Raw genomic sequence first — 18,040 nt, forward strand, 5'->3', positions numbered from 1 at the left:
TTTGTATATTAATAGTGATGCTTGAATGTAGAGGAGGTTAAGTTCAATTAGAAGATTCACACACAAAGATTATGCATAAGTCTGTTATTTGTAAATTAGGTTCAGCCAGTATTTCTATAGCATGGAATATCTCTGAGTTCATGTTTTAGATAATTTGGCTTGCATGTTAAACTCTATTATTAAAATATTGAATGGTTTAAAGGTTGTTTTGAGCTTCATAAACACACATGTACTAGTCTGACTTTATCTGATTTATAAACATTTTTTTCCTTTTGACGTCCTGAGAAATAATGATGTTTATCACCAGAAATCTAGTTTTATGTTTAATGGTTGTAGTTGTTAAAATAGAAAAATATAACTATCATTTGACAGATGGAAAGCAGATATGAACCAAGAGCCAAAACATCACTATAAAATAAAATCGTTGGAGATTATTTTGTCCTGAATGATTCTTTTAAAAACTGCATATTTTTAACTTGGACATTGGTCTTCTTTTAAATTCATAATATGCTTACACTTAGAAAACATTTGAAGGTAGTTATTAGAATTTTAGCTTTATTTTAGGTCTCATGTCTCATTTGTAGAGGTGAGAAGAGCTTTGTAGCATAAACTGCCCATTTTCCTTCATTAACCTGGTTTTGGTTAAGGGAGAAAAAAAACACTTAAGACACCCCATATTATTCTCTTAGTTTGAAATATTCCATGTGGAAGTAATACACTGTCAAACAGTTGTTCAAGAAATTTACTTTGCATACAATTTGTATATATGCACGTGATTTTACTTAAAGCAAAAGTCAAGATTCTTTCCTACCAGTTTACACTGCTCTGAGTACTTTTGCTATTGCATTAGAATTTAGGTATTTAGTAACTAATTAAAAAGACTGTGTAAGTTTTGCTCAAAAAGGTTGGCCTATACAGGTAGCTGTTGATTTATTTACTAATTGTGTTTCATTTTATAGAGGACTACTGAGCCACGCCAGGCCATATGCTGTTGCTGTTAGAAAAAAAAACTATCTTCAAGAGGAGCCTGCTTCTTCTCAAAGAGTGAATGTCAGGGACTTTGACTGGGCTCTAATGAGACTAGAGAATTCTGTCCAAAGAACTGGCCGCATCCCAGAGACTCTTCTGCAAAAAGTCTTTGAGAATACCTGCCACTCAGGTACTTTACAATTTTCTGTACAAAATGTTGAACTTCTTTATAAGTACTTGTTTGGGGGTGAGCTCATCGTAGAGTGCATTATTTGATACTCTTAATTTTGTTTGTTATTTCTTTTGATCATCAAGATTGTGATCTTTCTGTGTTAACCACTCATCAGGGCAAAGTTTCCAGTAACTAAAATATTTTGTTTTAGATATTTTTTTCAAAGTCAGTAAATTAAAAAAAAAAAAACTCAACATGTAAGCACACACGGAGTTTTTATATGTAGTTTCAGAGCATTCACCAGCTTCCTGAAGCCTATCTGTGAATTTCAGTCACATTAAGAAGCTGTAGAATCTAATGATGAGAGATAACAAAGAAGTAGCAGTTACACTTGTATACATATAAAGTCTGTTTTATCGTTTTCTTTTATGAGTTGTACAACTGTCATCACAATTTAAGAATATTTTTATCACCTCAAAAGGAAACCTCCATACCACTAACCATCAGTCCCTAACCCCCCATCCCTTCCAGCCCTAGGCAACCACTAGTGTACTTTCTGTCCTTGTGGATTTGCTTTTATTCTAGATACTTTATATAAATGGAATGATACAATAAGTGATTTATTTTGTGCTAAAGTTGGCTTTTGGGGACATCTAAATGAAGGTCCTGGATAAAGGGAGAAGGAAGTTTATATTATTTTATGTCTGATTATAAACCTAAATTTGATACTCATGGGTTTTAATTTTACTGCTTTGTACTATTTTCATAAGATACTGAGACACTTAGCCTTTGAATTGGCAATAAGCACTGCTTTATAAATTAGGTTCTTTGTATTTTTATGTTCTGTGGAGTCTTGTAGGTTATATAGGTTGATGACCTTAAGAAAGCAGACTAGTTTTAAAAAGATAACTTTTAGTAATATTTTAAATGATACTTGTAGATTAAGATAGCATTTTTTCAGTTTATGGGTATACTCTCTTAATATTATCTTTAGTGAGGTAGTAAATTTTTGAATTTTTATAAATTTCAGTTTAAGTGTTTGTATTTATCTGTATGATACCGGTACTGTGTTAAACATTGTCCGTTAACCTTTTTCCATAGGTAACCCAGGAAGTAATCAAGCATTGCTTCTGCTGCGCAGCTGTGGCTCTCTCTTGCCTGAACTAAAGCTCTCAGATAGAACAGAATTAGCTCATAGGATATGGAGCAAACTTCAGAAATTGGGTATGATTATTTAAATATATAAAAGGTTTATATATAAAAGATGTGATTTTTTTAGCAAAAAAACTTCTTTACTTAAATGTTATAGTTCAATTTTATGGAAAGGGTACTCGATTCATAGTTTTTTTTTATAATATCATTTGGTGAGTTACAGTGACATCTAGGGGCATTAAGAATGAAATAATTATAATAAGTATTACTTTTTGGATATGTTAGAGAGAAAGGAACAAAACAAAAAGTCTTTTGGTCTGTCAAAATTATAAATGCATGTACCATTTGACAAGTAGTTCCACTTCTGAGAATTTAGATGCAGATATGCTCACATGTGCAAAAAGATATTCTTCATTGTAGCTTGTTTGTAATAGTAAGAAATTGGAACCAACTCTGTTGTCCCTGTGTAGAGGATTGGTTAGATAAATTATAAAGTCTTCATAAAAAGGAATACTGTGCAACTATTAAAAAATTAAAGGAGTTCTTTATATACTAATGTGGGGTACTCTCCAAATATAAATAAAAATTAAGATGCAGAACATCATGTATAGTATTCTCCTATTTTGAAGAAAAATGTTTATGTGTATATGTAAACAATATTAAAATATTTCCAGAAGGATGAAAAATACTAGATAAAATTTTTACCCTGTATTTTTTATACTTTAAAATTTTTTAAACTCTGAGCATATTATCTATTAAAAAATTAAGTAATTTAAAAGACCATTTGATAAAATACAGTGTTCATTTCTGATTTTAAAAAACCTTAACAAAGAATAGAAGATGCTTCTTTAACATGTTAAGATCTAAATCCAACAACTAATGTTCAGATATATTGGCAAGGAAGTAATATGTGAAATAATTCTAGGATTTACTATTTTTTAGGTAATGTGCTTGTTTACCTGTAAAATTCCAGAAAATCAACTTACAATAAAGCTTTTGGGAATATTAAATGTTTAAGAATCCATAATTTTACCTAGTTAGAAAGTAAAATGGATAAAGGGATCCAAGTATAGCGACAAATATATAAAATATCTAGGAATGTCCTTTAAGAAATGTGCTGCACCTATATGAAAACAACTTTGGAATAAAGATGGAGTCACACCTCAGTTTTAAGTTCATCTGTAATTTGATTCTAAGTTCATTTTTTTAAAGTTTAAAAACATAAAAATAAATCTTGGATTGCAGAGTGGAAAAGGGTTTTCTAGTGAGCAGCAGAGAAGTGAAGGTAAGAATTGACTGCATAAAAACTATGGAGATTTCTATATTCTCAGTCACATAATTTTAAAAAGTATGTTGAATTTCTGTTGAATTTAAGAAGGTAGTTGCAAAAAAGGTTATATTCTAACATAGAACAGCCCTTAGCAGTCATAACAGTACCTCAGTAGAAAGGTAGACATGTATTACTTTCTAATTATAATTATTCAAAAACATGTCTTTTCCTCTGTACTATATCCTTTTGTGAGAGTGGAATCCATAACTTCTTTTCCTCTTTGCCAGTAGCATGATGCTTTGTACATATTGCACTTGATAATACTTCTTGAATTAATAGTGCCAGAAGCCTGGTAGATTGCCAGTATGATACTTGTTCACAGACTTGCAAAGCTGTAAGATATTTTAGCTTAGACAACGTGTCCAAAGTTACAGTATGAGCTATTGACAGGTCTGAGACTGGAAATGAGATATCCAGACTGCAGGGCATTCTGGAGGAAGCATTGGAAATGATAGAATCTCATTACAGGGTAGCCGTATACTAAACTTAAAAAAATAGAATTCTGCCATGTTTCTTTGGCCACACCACAATAATATATAACTGAGTTTTTTACTTAAATTTTAGACAGATGTAGATTTTAATTCATATTATAAAAGATACAATATATAGTTTAAAAAAATTCTTTATTTTTCAAGAAGTGACTTGTGAAATAAATGACATAATAGTAAGTATAGGCAACACCCAAAAAGCAAATAACCCTATTAAAAAATGAGCACAGGATATGAACAAGACACTTCTCCAAAGAAGAAATTCAGATGCCAACAGGCACATGAAAAGATGCTCCACATCACTAATTATCAGGAAAATGCAAATTAAAACCACAATGAGATACCACCTCACACCAGTTAGGATGGCCAACATAGAAAAGACTAGGAACAACAAATGCTGACGAGGATGCGGAGAAAGGGGAACCCTCCTCAACCATTGTGGAAAGCAATATGGAGGTTCCTCAAAAAACTAAAAATAGAAATACCATTTGGCCTGGGAATTCCACTCCTGGGAATTTACCCAATGAAAACAAGTTCTAAGAGTCAAAAAGACATATGCACCCCTATTTTATTGTAGCACTATTTACAATAGCCAAGATATGGAAGCAACCAAAGTGTCCATCAGATGAATGAATAAAGAAGATGTGATACATATACACAGTGAAATACTATTCAGCCATAAGAAAGAAACAAATCCTACCATTTGCAACAACATGGATGGAGCTAGAGGATATTATGCTCAGTGAAATAAGTCAGGCAGAGAAAGACAAATACCAAATGATATCCCTCATTTGTGGAGTGTAACAGTGAAGCAAAACTGAAGGAAAAAAATAGCAGCAGACTCACAGACTCCAATAAGGAACTAGGTGTTACCAAAGGGGAGGGTTGGGAGGAGGGTAGATGGGGAGGGAGGGGGGGAGAAGGGGATTGTGGGGTATCATGATTGGTGCACATGGTGTGTGTGGGGTCACAGGGAAGATAGTGTAGCTCAGAGAAGATACATAGGGTCTCTGTGGCATCTTACTACACTGATGGACAGTGACTGCAATTGGATATGGGGAAGGACTCGATAATAAGGGTAATATAATAACCACACTGTTTTTCTTGTGAAACCTTCATAAGAGTGTGTATTAATGATACCTTAATAAAAAAAATAGTAAGTATGGGGATAGAAATTTTACTAAAGTTCAACAAAACATTTTTCTCATCCGTAGAACTATGCCAGTGTGGCAGAAATAAAGAAAGAAAACCTAGTAGAGTTATGTTGAACATTGCTCTTGACTAAAATCTTTATGAAAAGCCAGAGCAGATGTTAATTATCTAGGTTTAGAGCAGTATCCTTAGCTTCTCCAACAACCGGCATGAATGCCTTTACAAATTTATGGAATGTATTTTCCTTCAGCCTTACAGCTATAGCCAACCATTATTAGAGTTCAGCTTGAGTTGATTATTTTTTTTTAGTTTTCAGACACTATAAAGGTAACATTGCTGCATAACGATATTGCAGATGTTGAATTACACATGGTTCCCTGTTAGGCCCTGTGTTAAGTACTAGCATGGTTAAGAGATAGGGCTCTAGAGGCAGACCACCTACATTCAAATATATGTCACTTACTAGCCATGTGGCCTTAGGAAAGTGGGTGAGTTAGTTTTCTCATCTGTAAGATGACTATGATAATAGTACCTGCCTCAGAGCTATTGTGAAGAGTAGCTAAACCTCTCTGTGTCTGAAACACAGTAAGCACTTTAAGATAAAAACAAGTATTAAGTTAATAGAGCAGGTCTCTGCTGCCCAGAATCTCAAACTGACACTAGATGTTGACCACAGGCCTGTGTGACCACAGGCAGTTAAATAAAGATATTACATTTCATTCATGAAAATTGGTTAAAGTACGTTAGCACTAGATGGTTATGATGAACATGGTGTCATAGGTGAGTAGAGTAAGGCTGAGTGGTAGCTTTAAGTGATGAGGCTTGAGGGAAGACAGACACAGAAAGAAAACACAGGGCATTGAAGTACAGGTAATTAACTACAGCAGACCAGAAATGGTGTTCGGCAACTGGAAATGGTGTGGAAATGGAGTCTACAAAGACTTTGGGTAACCTGGTTAGTAAATAAATTGCCAGTATAGTCCTATCTCTATAAAATAACTGCTGTCACAATCCATCCATGTCAGTGTGTCTGTAAGGTGGCAAGGACTGCTTTATATAAGAAAAATCTTTCAGTTACTTTAAATACAGGGGTATTTTCAGCATTTTTCTATCAGGAAGGGAATACTGTGGTTCATAAGTAAGAGAGCTCTTAATATCTGGTTAGGCAGTTACTTGTAACTACAGTAATTCAGTAATTACTGCCTTATATGCTTAGTTTACTGTGTTCTGACAGGTTTTCTGTAAGATGGGTCTGTGTCTGTGTTGAAAAGCTGAAGTGATCATTTTTCCCTTTATGTTTGTTAAATTTAAGTGCGCATATTTTAGTTGTGATAAAGGATATGATTTTAAGTGCTTTTCAAAAAATCTGACTTAAATTTCATTTGTAGGTACTGTTTATGATGTAAGTCACTATAATGCTTTGCTTAAAGTCTATCTTCAAAATGAACATACATTTTCACCAACTGACTTCTTGGAAAAAATGGAGAAAGCAAACATTCAACCAAATCGAGTAAGTACTTGATACTATAAATGTTTACTGGTTACATCAATTTTTTGTTTTTTTGTTTTTACTCAGAAAAAAATACTAAAAAATATCAACTGGCCCATCTCATTGACAGGTGACATACCAGAGGCTGATTGCTGCTTATTGTAATGTAGGAGATATTGAAGGTGCCAGGTATGGAGCTCTATAAATGTATGTTTAAGTAAACATATTTGTAATTCTTTTAAACCTAGAACATATTCACTCTTTTGTAGACATTTGTTCTGAAGGGAAACTATTTCAAAAGTATTTTAATCTGGTAAATTTGATAATATGACTTAAATAATATATGAAATTGTGTAAGAGGAGAAAGATAAGTGAAATTTGCTATTTTAATTAAAAATATGATTTACTGAAGCAGAAGTTTAAAGTTGGTGAAGTATAAAGCTGGCTTTCCCAGTGATTCTGTAACATCTTTCTGTGTTGACAGATAGTAACTGTGCTAGTTGTGGTGAGGATTTAGTAATACAAGTAACTGTTGAGCCACTGTATTGTATACTTGAAACCAATAAAAAATTGTATATCAACTATAGTGCAGTTAAAAAAATAAAGAAAAAAATATGCCCAACATGGCATAATTCCCATTGTTAAAAAAAATTTTTTCATCCTAAGAAAAAATTCTGGGACTATATGTGATGGCAGATGTTAACTACATGTGTTGTGCTGATTTCACAATATATACAAATATTGAATCATTATGTTACACATCTAAAACTAATATAATATATGTCAGTTTTGCCTCAATAAAAATAAATAAATAATGGTGTATTAAAAAAATTAAGCTGCTTTCCTTTTTTTAAAAATTGATACTTCATAAAGGAAATGTTGTTAGCCATTTAAACTGTATTGACTAATAAAACTGGTAATGTTCCCTTTATCTTGCTGATTCATATAAAATCAGTTGGTATTTTTCTGCTTGTATGAAATTCATTACTACTTTTGGCTGGAGGCTTAGGAAATAAGACATAAATTGAAAAGTACAAACTCATTTTTAAGTGAATCTTATTAAACTTAGGTATTTTATAAGTTAATTAGCAGTATAGAAGAAATTTTTTTTTTTTTTAAGACTATGGATATAATTTCAGGGAGAGTTCTGTGTACTTGTAAAAAGTGTTTTTGGTATATAGTTCCAAGAAGTATTTTCATTTCTCTTTTATTGCAGCAAGATTCTTGGATTTATGAAAACTAAGGATCTTCCAGTCACAGAGGCAGTTTTCAGTGCCCTCGTCACAGGGCATGCAAGAGCTGGGTAATGTTCAGCCTAAGGTTTTGTTCTCAAGCGAGGTTTAAATTATAGAAAATTATTATAGAAAATTCTTGAGCTATGTTTATTTACTCCCTCAACAATCTTGAGAGTGTGGGGTAGAACATGCTAATTTTAAAATAACTTATTCTTAAATTTATCTGTTTCATAAAACTTTTATTTGAAAATTTCCCATTTTAAAAATGGGGCCTGATCCAAAGTATTTGTCTTTGTAAAAATTTATTAGCTGTTCTGCTGGTACACTGGATAAAATTTTAGTTTTTGAGGAAAATTTTCACAAATGTTGTTCTTCCATAGGAAGGTAAATTTGAGTCATGACATACTTAGTGAGAGAGGGTACTTTACTTAATGTAATTATTGTGCAGTTTGGTTTCTTTTTTGGAAGAGTATCTTGTAAAAATTTGGGATATTTACAGTCTTTATTATTTCAGAAACCTACAACCATTTCAATATGTATTTATCTTTTTCTGATGTTATGGTTCGGATACTTAAGAATTTCTTATTTTATTAGGCATAGGGCAGTACATTTTAGATTGAATGATATATTACCGTGGTAGTAGTATGCTAATCTGTTTGCTTTGAATTAACTTACAGAGATATGGAGAATGCAGAAAATATTCTCACAATAATGAAAGAGGCTGGAATTGACCCTGGCTCAGACACATACGTAGCCTTGTTGAATGCATATGCTGAGAAGGGTGATATTGACCATGTTAAGCAGGTAAAACTTATGTTTTGTAAATAAATGTAATTTAAAAATCATTTTTATAAACCTGTTAGGTTTTGCATGAAGCAGAAAAGTGTATTTGGTATCTGCTTTTAATGATAATATCTCTTAGTAGTGAAGGAAAATTATATTATAGTTTGGTACCTTGGTATTGATGTAATGATTACTTTTTTTTTTTTTTTTTTGAGAGGGCATCTCTCATATTTATTGATCAAATGGTTGTTAACAACAATAAAATTCAGTATAGGGGGGGTCAATGCTCAATGTACAATCATTAATCCACCTCAAGCCTAATTCTCGTCAGTCTCCAGTCTTCTGAAGCATAACGAACAAGTTCTTACATGGTGAACGAATTCTTACATAGTGAATAAATTCTTACATGGTGAACAGTACAAGGGCATTCATCACAGAAACTTTTGGTTTTGATCACGCATTATGACATATAAACAATCAGGTCAAATATGAATATTCGTTTGATTTTTGTACTTGATTTATATGTTGATCCCACATTTCTCCCTCTATTATTATTATTATTTTTATTTTTAATAAAATGCTGAAGTGGTAGGTAGATGCAAGATAAAGGTAGAAAACATAGTTTAGTGCTGTAAGAGGGCAAATGTAGATGATCAGATGATCAGGTGTGTGCCTATGGACTAAGTATTAATCCAGGCTAGACAAGGGCAGCAAGACATCCACGGATGCAGAAGATTTCTCTCAAAGCAGGGGGGGTGAGGTTCTGAGCCTCACCTCTGTTGATCCCCAAATTCTCACCTGATGGCCCCCCTGCGACTGTGCCTGTCTTAGGTTGTTCCTCCCTTGAGGAATCTTACCCGTCTCTGGCTAACCAGTCATCTTCCGGGGCCATACAGGGAAATGTAAAGTTGGTAAGTGAGAGAGAAGCCATACTGTTTGAAAAGGTTAGCTTTTTACTTCTTTGCAGATTTATGCCCTGTGGCTTCTATGCCCAGCACTTGTCTCGAGGTATCTTTACCACCTGGAGGAATTATGATACTCGGTAAATTCGATATGAGGCATGAATTCTATTTAAGGGTTGTAATTAGGAAGAAAGAAGAAAAGCTATAGATGTAGCATATGGAAGGAAACATGGGAGGATTGATTATTTCTTTGACATATCTTCTTGTAGAGTACCTTAAGTATGTATAGCTTTTAAACTACTAACTAATTTGCACACACATATTAACATAATAGGAATATGGTGACATAAACAAAGCAAATCTATAATTACCATCCATCTCCAGTGAAGCCAAGAAAACCATTTAGGCACCCTAGGCATTTATGAAAATTTGTCTATGATATGATGGATATTGTCCAACTGTACTTGAACAGTCTGAGAGAAGTCAGACAAATTAAAGCAGCCCATTTCTGGGATCTGTTCACATCCCATATGTTCTTTTAACCGTAGATAGTCTATAGTCATGAGATTTTGGAGTGCTACAACTTGCACCCCTCCCATCTCCTGGTTGAGTTCCAACAGTACAGATCCAGTCAAATTCGTTGTCTCACTGTATGCACATGCCAGCCTAGACATCTCCCTCCTCATTCCTATGGCAAGTCCAGGAGACGGTGGGCTGGATGCAGCCACAACCGCAGCATCGTCCGGATCCCTGTGGAGGCTTTTTGATGATCATCCCCCGGCACAAGTCCTCCAGAGAGTGCTGATGCCGGAAGCTCCTCCTCATATCGTATCTTAATTCATTTTCTGGGTATCCAAGCTAGGCCTTGCTCTTCTGCATAGCAACAAACAGACCCTTTGCCCACACTTTGACATGCCCTCTATACCACTGTGCAGAACTCACTGGAGGTCAGCACACAGTAACTGCTTTTTTTTTTTTTTTTTTAAGAGAAAGGAATATTATCAGAAAAGAGTACCTCCATAGCTGATCATCTGACACCCTTTAAGTGATCAACATTAAGGATATTTAAAGCATGCGTTGATCTTTGATTTACCAATAGTTTTATCCTATCAAGGAGTAATCCCCCTTTTCTTTCTTTCTTTCTTTTTTTTTTTTTTTTTAATTTTTAATCTACACTTACATGAAGAATACTATGTTTACTATGCTCTCCCCTATATCATGTCCCCCCTAACAACCACATTACGGTTACTGTCCATCAGCTTAGCAAAATGTTGTAGAGTCACTACTTGTCCTCTCTGTGTTGTGCAGCCCACCCTCCCCTTTCTCCCTCCCCCCCATGCATGCTAATCTTAATATCCCCCTTCTTCCTCCCCCCTTATCCCTCCCTGCCCACCCATCCTCCCCAGTTCCTTTCCCTTTGGTACCTGTTAGTCCATTTTTGGGTTCTGTAATTCCGCTGCTGTTTTGTTCCTTCAGTTTTTCCTTTGTTCCTATACTCCTCAGATGAGTGAAATCATTTGGTATTTCTCTTTCTCCGCTTGGCTTATTTCACTGAGCATAATACTCTCCAGCTCCATCCATGTTGCTGCAAATGGTTGGATTTTTCCACTTCTTATGGCTGAGTAGTATTCCATTGTGTATATGTACCACATCTTCTTTATCCATTCATCTACCGATGGACATTTAGGTTGCTTCCAATTCTTGGCTATTGTAAATAGTGCTGCGATAAACATAGGGGTGCATCTGTCTTTCTCAAACTTGATTGCTGCGTTCTTAGGGTAAATTCCTAGGAGTGGAATTCCTGGGTCAAATGGTAGGTCTGTTTTGAGCATTTTGATGAACCTCCATACTGCTTTCCACAATGGTTGAACTAATTTACATTCCCACCAGCAGTGTAGGAGGGTTCCCCTTTCTCCACAGCCTCGCCAACATTTGTTGTTGTTTGTCTTTTGGATGGCAGCTATCCTTGCTGGTGTGAGGTGATACCTCATTGTAGTTTTAATTTGCATTTCTCTGATAATTAGCGATGTGGAGCATCTTTTCATGTGTCTGTTGGCCATCTGTATTTCTTTTTTAGAGAACTGTCTGTTCAGTTCCTCTGCCCATTTTTTAATTGGGTTATTTGTTTTTTGTTTGTTGAGGCATGTGAGCTCTTTATATATTCTGGACGTCAAGCCTTTATCGGATCTGTCATTTTCAAATATATTCTCCCATACTGTAGGGTTCCTTTTTGTTCTATTGATGGTGTCTTTCGCTGTACAGAAGCTTTTCAGCTTAATGTAGTCCCACTTGCTCATTTTTGCTGTTGTTTTCCTTGCCCGGGAGATATGTTCAAGAAGAGGTCACTCATGTTTATGTCTAAGAGGTTTTTGCCTATGCTTTTTTCCAAGAGTTTAATGGTTTCATGACTTACATTCAGGTCTTTGATCCATTTTGAGTTTACCTTTGTATATGGGGTTAGACAATGGTCCAGTTTCATTCTCCTACATGTAGCTGTCCAGTTTTGCCCGCACCATCTGTTGAAGAGGCTGTCATTTTGCCATTGTATGTCCATGGGTCCTTTATCAAATATTAATTGACCGTATATGTTTGGGTTAATGTCTGGAGTCTCTAATCTGTTCCACTGGTCTGTGGCTCTGTTCTTGTGCCAGTACCAAATTGTCTTGATTACTATGGCTTTGTAGTAGAGCTTGAAGTTGGGGAGTGAGATCCCCCCTACTTTATTCTTCTTTTTCAGGATTGCTTTGGCTATTCGGGGTCTTTGGTGTTTCCATATGAATTTTTGAATTATTTGTTCCAATTCATTGAAGAATGTTGCTGGTAATTTGAGAGGGATTGCATCAAATCTGTATATTGCTTTGGGCAGGATGGCCATTTTGACGATATTAATTCTTCCTAGCCACGAGCATGGGATGAGTTTCCATCTGTTAGTGTCCCCTTTAATTTCTCTTAAGAGTGACTTGTAGTTTTCAGAGTATAAGTCTTTCACTTCCTTGGTTAGGTTTATTCCTAGGTATTTTATTCTTTTTGATGCAATGGTGAATGGAATTGTTTTCCTGATTTCTCTTTCTATTGATTCATTGTTAGTGTATAGGAAAGCTACAGATTTCGGTGTGTTAATTTTGTATCCTGCAACTTTGCTGTATTCCGATATCAGTTCTAGTAGTTTTGGAGTGGAGTCTTTAGGGTTTTTTATGTACAGTATCATATCATCTGCAAATAGTGACAGTTTAACTTCTTCTTTACCAATCTGGATTCCTTGTATTTCTTTGTTTTGTCTGATTGTCGTGGCTAGGACCTCCAATACTATGTTAAATAACAGTGGGGAGAGTGGGCATCCCTATCTGGTTCCTGATCTCAGAGGAAATGCTTTCAGCTTCTCGCTGTTCAGTATAATGCTGGCTGTGGGTTTATCATATATGGCCTTTATTATGTTGAGGTACTTGCCCTCTATTCCCATTTTGCTGAGAGTTTTTATCATGAATAGATGTTGAATTTTGTCAAATGCTTTTTCAGCATCTATGGAGATGATCATGTGGTTTTTGTCTTTCTTTTTGTTGATGTGGTGGATGATGTTGATGGATTTTCGAATGTTGTACCATCCTTGCATCCCTGGGATGAACCCCACTTGGTCATGGTGTATGATCCTTTTGATACACTGTTGAATTCTGTTTGCTAATATTTTATTGAGTATTTTTGCATCTACATTCATCAGGGATATTGGTCTGTAATTTTCTTTTTTGGTGGGGTCTTTGCCTGGTTTTGGTATTAGGGTGATGTTGGCTTCATAGTATGAGTTTGGGAGTATTCCCTCTTCTTCTATTTTTGGAACACTTTAAGGAGAATGGGTATTATGTCTTCTCTGTGTGTCTGATAAAATTCCGAGGTAAATCCGTCCGGCCCCGGGGTTTTGTTCTTGGGTAGTTTTTTGATTACTGTTTCAATTTCTTTGCTCGTAATTGGTTTGTTTAACTTTTGTGTTTCTTCCTTGGTCAGTCTTGGAAGGTTGTATTTTTCTAGGAAGTTGTCCATTTCTTCTAGGTTTTCCAGCTTGTTGGAATATAGGTTTTCATAGTAGTCTTTAATAATTCTTTGTATTTTTGTGGAGTCTGTCGTGATTTTTCCATTCTCATTTCTGATTATGTTGATTTGTGTTGATTCTCTTTTTCTCTTAATAAGTTGGGCTAGAGGCTTATCTATTTTGTTTATTTTCTCGAAGAACCAGCTCTTGGTTTCGTTGATTTTTGCTATTGTTTTATTCTTCTCAATTTTGTTTATTTCTTCTCTGATCTTTATTATATCCCTCCTTCTGTTTACTTTAGGCTTCATTTGTTCTTCTTTTTCCAGTTTTGATAATTGTGATGTTAGACTATTCATTTGGGATTGTTCTTCCTTCTTCAAGTGTGCCTGGATTGCTATATACTTTCCTCTTAAGACTGCTTTCGCTATGTCCCCCAGAAGTTGGGGCTTAGTGTTGTCGTCGTCATTTGTTTCTATATATTCCTTGATCTCTTTTTTGATTTGTTCATTGATCCATTGATTATTTAGTAGCATGTTGTTAAGCCTCCATGTGTTTGTGAGCCTTTTTGTTTTCTTTTTAGAATTTATTTCTACTTTTATACCTTTGTGGTCTGAAAAATTGGTTGGTAGAATTTCAATATTTTGGAATTTACTGAGGCTCTTTTTGTGAGCTAGTATGTGGTCTATTCTGTAGAATGTTCCATGTGCACTTGAGAAGAATGTATATCCTGTTGCTTTTGTATGTAGAGTTCTATAGATGTCTATTAGGTCCATCTGCTCTAGTGTGTTGTTCAGTGCCTGTGTGTCCTTACTGATTTTCTGCCCGGTGGATCTATCCTTTGGGGTGAGTGGTGTGTTGAAGTCTCCTACAATGAATGCATTGCAGTCTATTTCCCTCTTTAGTTCTGTTAGTATTTGCTTCACATATGCTGGTGCTCCTGTATTGGGTGCATATATATTTAGAATTGTTATATCCTCTTGTTGGACTGAGCCCTTTATCATTATGTAGTATCCTTCTTTATCTCTTGTTACTTTGTTTTGAAGTGTATTTTGTCTGATATTAGTACTGCAACCCCTGCTTTCTTCTCACTGTTGTTTGCCTGAAATATGTTTTTCCATCCCTTGACTTTTAGTCTATGCTTATCTTTGGGTTTAAAGTGAGTTTCTTGTAAGCAGCATATAGATGCGTCTTGCTTTTTTATCTATTCTATTACTCTATGTCTTTTGATTGGTGCATTAAGTTCATTTACATTTAGGGTGACTATTGAGAGATATGTACTTACTGCCATTGCAGGCTTTAGATTCATGGTTACCAAAGGTTCAAGGTTAGCTTCTTTAGTATCTTACTGCCTAACTTAGCTCGCTTATTGAGCTGTTATATACACTGTCTGGAGATTCTTTTCTTCTCTCCCTTCTTATTCCTCCTCCTCCATTCTTCATATGTTGTGTGTTTTGTTCTGTGCTCTTTTTAGGGGTGCTCCCATCTACAGCAGTCCCTGTAGGATGCCCTGTAGAGGTGGTTTGTGGGAAGCAAATTCCCTCAGCTTTTGCTTGTCTGGGAATTGTTTAGTCCCGCCATCATATTTAAATGATAGTCGTGCTGGATACAGTATCCTTGGTTCAAGGCCCTTCTGTTTCATTGCATTAAGTTTATCATGCCATTCTCTTCTGGCCTGTAGGGTTTCTGTCGAGAAGTCTGATGTTAGCCTGATGGGTTTTCCTTTATAGGTGACCTTTTTCTCTCTAGCTGCCTTTAAAACTCTTTCCTTGTCCTTGATCCTTGCCATTTTAATTACTATGTGTCTTGATGTTGTCCTCCTTGGATCCTTTCTGTTGGGGGTTCTGTGGAATTCCATGGTCTGTTCGATTATTTCCTCCCCCAGTTTGGGGAAGTTTTCAGCAATTATTTCTTCAAAGAGACTTTCTATCCCTTTTCCTCTTTCTTCTTCTTCTGGTATGCCTATAATACGAATATCATTCCTTTTGGCTTGGTCACATAGTTCTCTTAGTGTTGTTTCATTCCTGGAGATCCTTTTATCTCTCTCTGTGTCAGCTTCTATACGTTCCTGTTCTCTGGCTTCTATTCCTTCAATGGTCTCTTGCATCTTATCCATTCTGCTTATAAATCCTTCCAGGGTTTGTTTCAGTTCTGTGATCTTCCTGAGATCTGTGAGCTCCCTCCGGACTTCATCCCATTGCTCTTGCATTTTTCTCTGCATCTCTGTCAGCATGTTCATGATTTTTATTTTGAATTCTGTTTCAGGAGGACTGGTTAGGTCTGTCTCCTTCTCAGGTGTTGTCTCTGTGTTCTTTGTCTGCCTGTAGTTTTGCCTTTTCATGGTGATAGAGATAGTTTGCAGATCTGGTACAAGTGACCGCTGGAAGAGCTTCCCTTCTTGTTGGTTTGTGTCCTTCCTCTCCTGGGAGAATTAGCAACCTCTAGTGGCTTGTGCTGGGCAGCTGTGTACAGACAGGGCTTCTGCTTCCTGCCTAGTTGCTTTGGGGTTTATCTCCGCTGTTGCTGTGGGCGTGGCCTGGCTGGTGCTGCTCCTCCAAAATGGTGGAGCCCCGTTGGAGGGGGAGCGGCCGGGAGGCTATTTATCTATGTAAGGGGCCTCTGTGCTCCCTGCTGCCCAGGGGGTTAGAGTGCCCAGAGATCCCCAGATTCCCTGCCTCTGGTCTAAGTGACGTGTCCTGCCCCTTTAAGACTTCCAAAAAGCACTCTCCAAACCAAAACAACAACAGCAACAATGAGAGAGGGAACAGAAAAAAAAAAAAAAAAGGAAAAAACACGCGATTTTTTTTTTTGTCCTAAGGCGCCGGTCCCAGACAGCTGCTCACTGATCCTGCTGCCCTGCCTCCCTTGCACCAGGGTCCCTATCCCTTCAAGGTTTCCAAAAAGCACCCGCCCACCTGTCCCGCAGGGAAAAACGTGCGATATTCTTTGTCCTCAGGCGCCAGTCCCAGGCACCCGCTCACCAGTCCCGCCGCCCTGCCTCCTTATCACCGGGGTCCCTGTCCCTTTAAGGCTTCCAAAAAGCGCTCGCCAAAAAGAGAAAAGAAAAAAGGGGAAAAACATGCGATTTTCTCCGTCCTCAGGTGCCGGTCCCAGGCACCCGCTCACCAGTCCCGCCGCCCTCCCTCCCTAGCACCGGGATTCCTGTCCCTTTAAGGCTTCCAAAAAGTACTCGCCAAAAAGAGGAAAAAAAAGGGGAAAAACGCGCGATTTCCTCCGTCCTCAGGTGCCAGTCTCCGGCACCTGCCCACCGGTCCCACAGGGAAAAACGTGGGATATTCTTTGTCCTCAGGCGCCAGTCCCAGGCACCCGCTCACCAGTCCCGTCGCCCTGCCTCCCTAGCATCGGGGTCCCTGTCCCTTTAAGGCTTCCACAAAGCTCTCGCCAAAAAGAGAAAAAAAAAGGGGAAAAACGCGCGATTTCCTCCGTCCTCAGGCGCCAGTCTCAGGCATCCGCCCACCGGTCCCGCAGGGAAAAATGCCGGATATTCTTTGTCCTCAGGCGCCGGTCCCAGGCACCCGCTCACCGGTCCTGCCGCCCTGCCTCCCTAGCAACAGGGGCCCTGTCCCTTTAAGGCTTCCAAAAAGCACTCGCCAAAAAAAAAAAAACCGCTTCGGTTTCTTTCCACCGCCGGGAGCCAGGGGGAGGGGCGCTCGGGTCCCGCTGGGTTGGGGCTTGTATCTTACCCCCTTCGCAAGGCGCTGGGTTCTTGCAGGTATGGATGTGGTCTGGATGTTGTCCTGTGTCCTGTGGTCTCTATTTTCGGAAGATTTTTCTTTGTTTTATTTTCGTAGCTCTATGTGTTTTTGGGAGGAGATTTCCACTGCTCTACTCACGCCGCCATCCTGGCTCCGCCTCTCTATTGGTTACTTTTGAAATAGAATATTTTCTGTTTTATAAAAGAATTCCTAAACAATGAGATGGTAGATGTTCCTAATTTTTCTATTCCTGGTATTTTAATCTATTTGACTTTAACAAAAAAATACTAATTTCTAACTTTTTGTTCTAATTTTTGGAACTGTCTGTAGACTCTGCAGAACATGGAGAAGTCTGATCTTTACCTTATGGATCGTGATTTATTGCAAATTATCTTTAGCTTCGCGAAAGCTGGACATCCTCAGTATGTGTCAGAAATGTTGGGAAAAGTTACATTTGAAAAAAGATATATTCCAGGTAATTTTTAAAACTTACCTTCATGAATTATTTCTCTTCTTACATGATGGGAAGGGCCTTCTGTAACAGTAGGGGATTGTGGTAGATGAACATAGGACTCTGAGAGTCAGCTTAATAAGCTAGAAAAACTTGAGGAAATGAATATATGGGAATATTTTG

General features: G+C 37.0%; 1 protein-coding gene across 1 annotated transcript in view; it reads left to right on the forward strand.

The window, feature by feature from the left end:
- Positions 1-18,040, forward strand: part of LRPPRC (leucine rich pentatricopeptide repeat containing) — a 114,000-nt gene that overhangs the window by 12,750 nt on the left and 83,210 nt on the right. The window contains exons 2-8 of the mRNA XM_073213764.1: positions 960-1,159; positions 2,243-2,365; positions 6,652-6,773; positions 6,883-6,941; positions 7,969-8,055; positions 8,665-8,791; positions 17,737-17,881. Of these exons, the coding sequence (XP_073069865.1) occupies positions 960-1,159; positions 2,243-2,365; positions 6,652-6,773; positions 6,883-6,941; positions 7,969-8,055; positions 8,665-8,791; positions 17,737-17,881 (863 nt within the window). The remainder of the gene's footprint in view (positions 1-959; positions 1,160-2,242; positions 2,366-6,651; positions 6,774-6,882; positions 6,942-7,968; positions 8,056-8,664; positions 8,792-17,736; positions 17,882-18,040) is intronic.

This window comes from Manis javanica, chromosome 1 (genome assembly GCF_040802235.1).
Source record: "Manis javanica isolate MJ-LG chromosome 1, MJ_LKY, whole genome shotgun sequence".
NCBI classification, from domain to species: domain Eukaryota; kingdom Metazoa; phylum Chordata; class Mammalia; order Pholidota; family Manidae; genus Manis; species Manis javanica.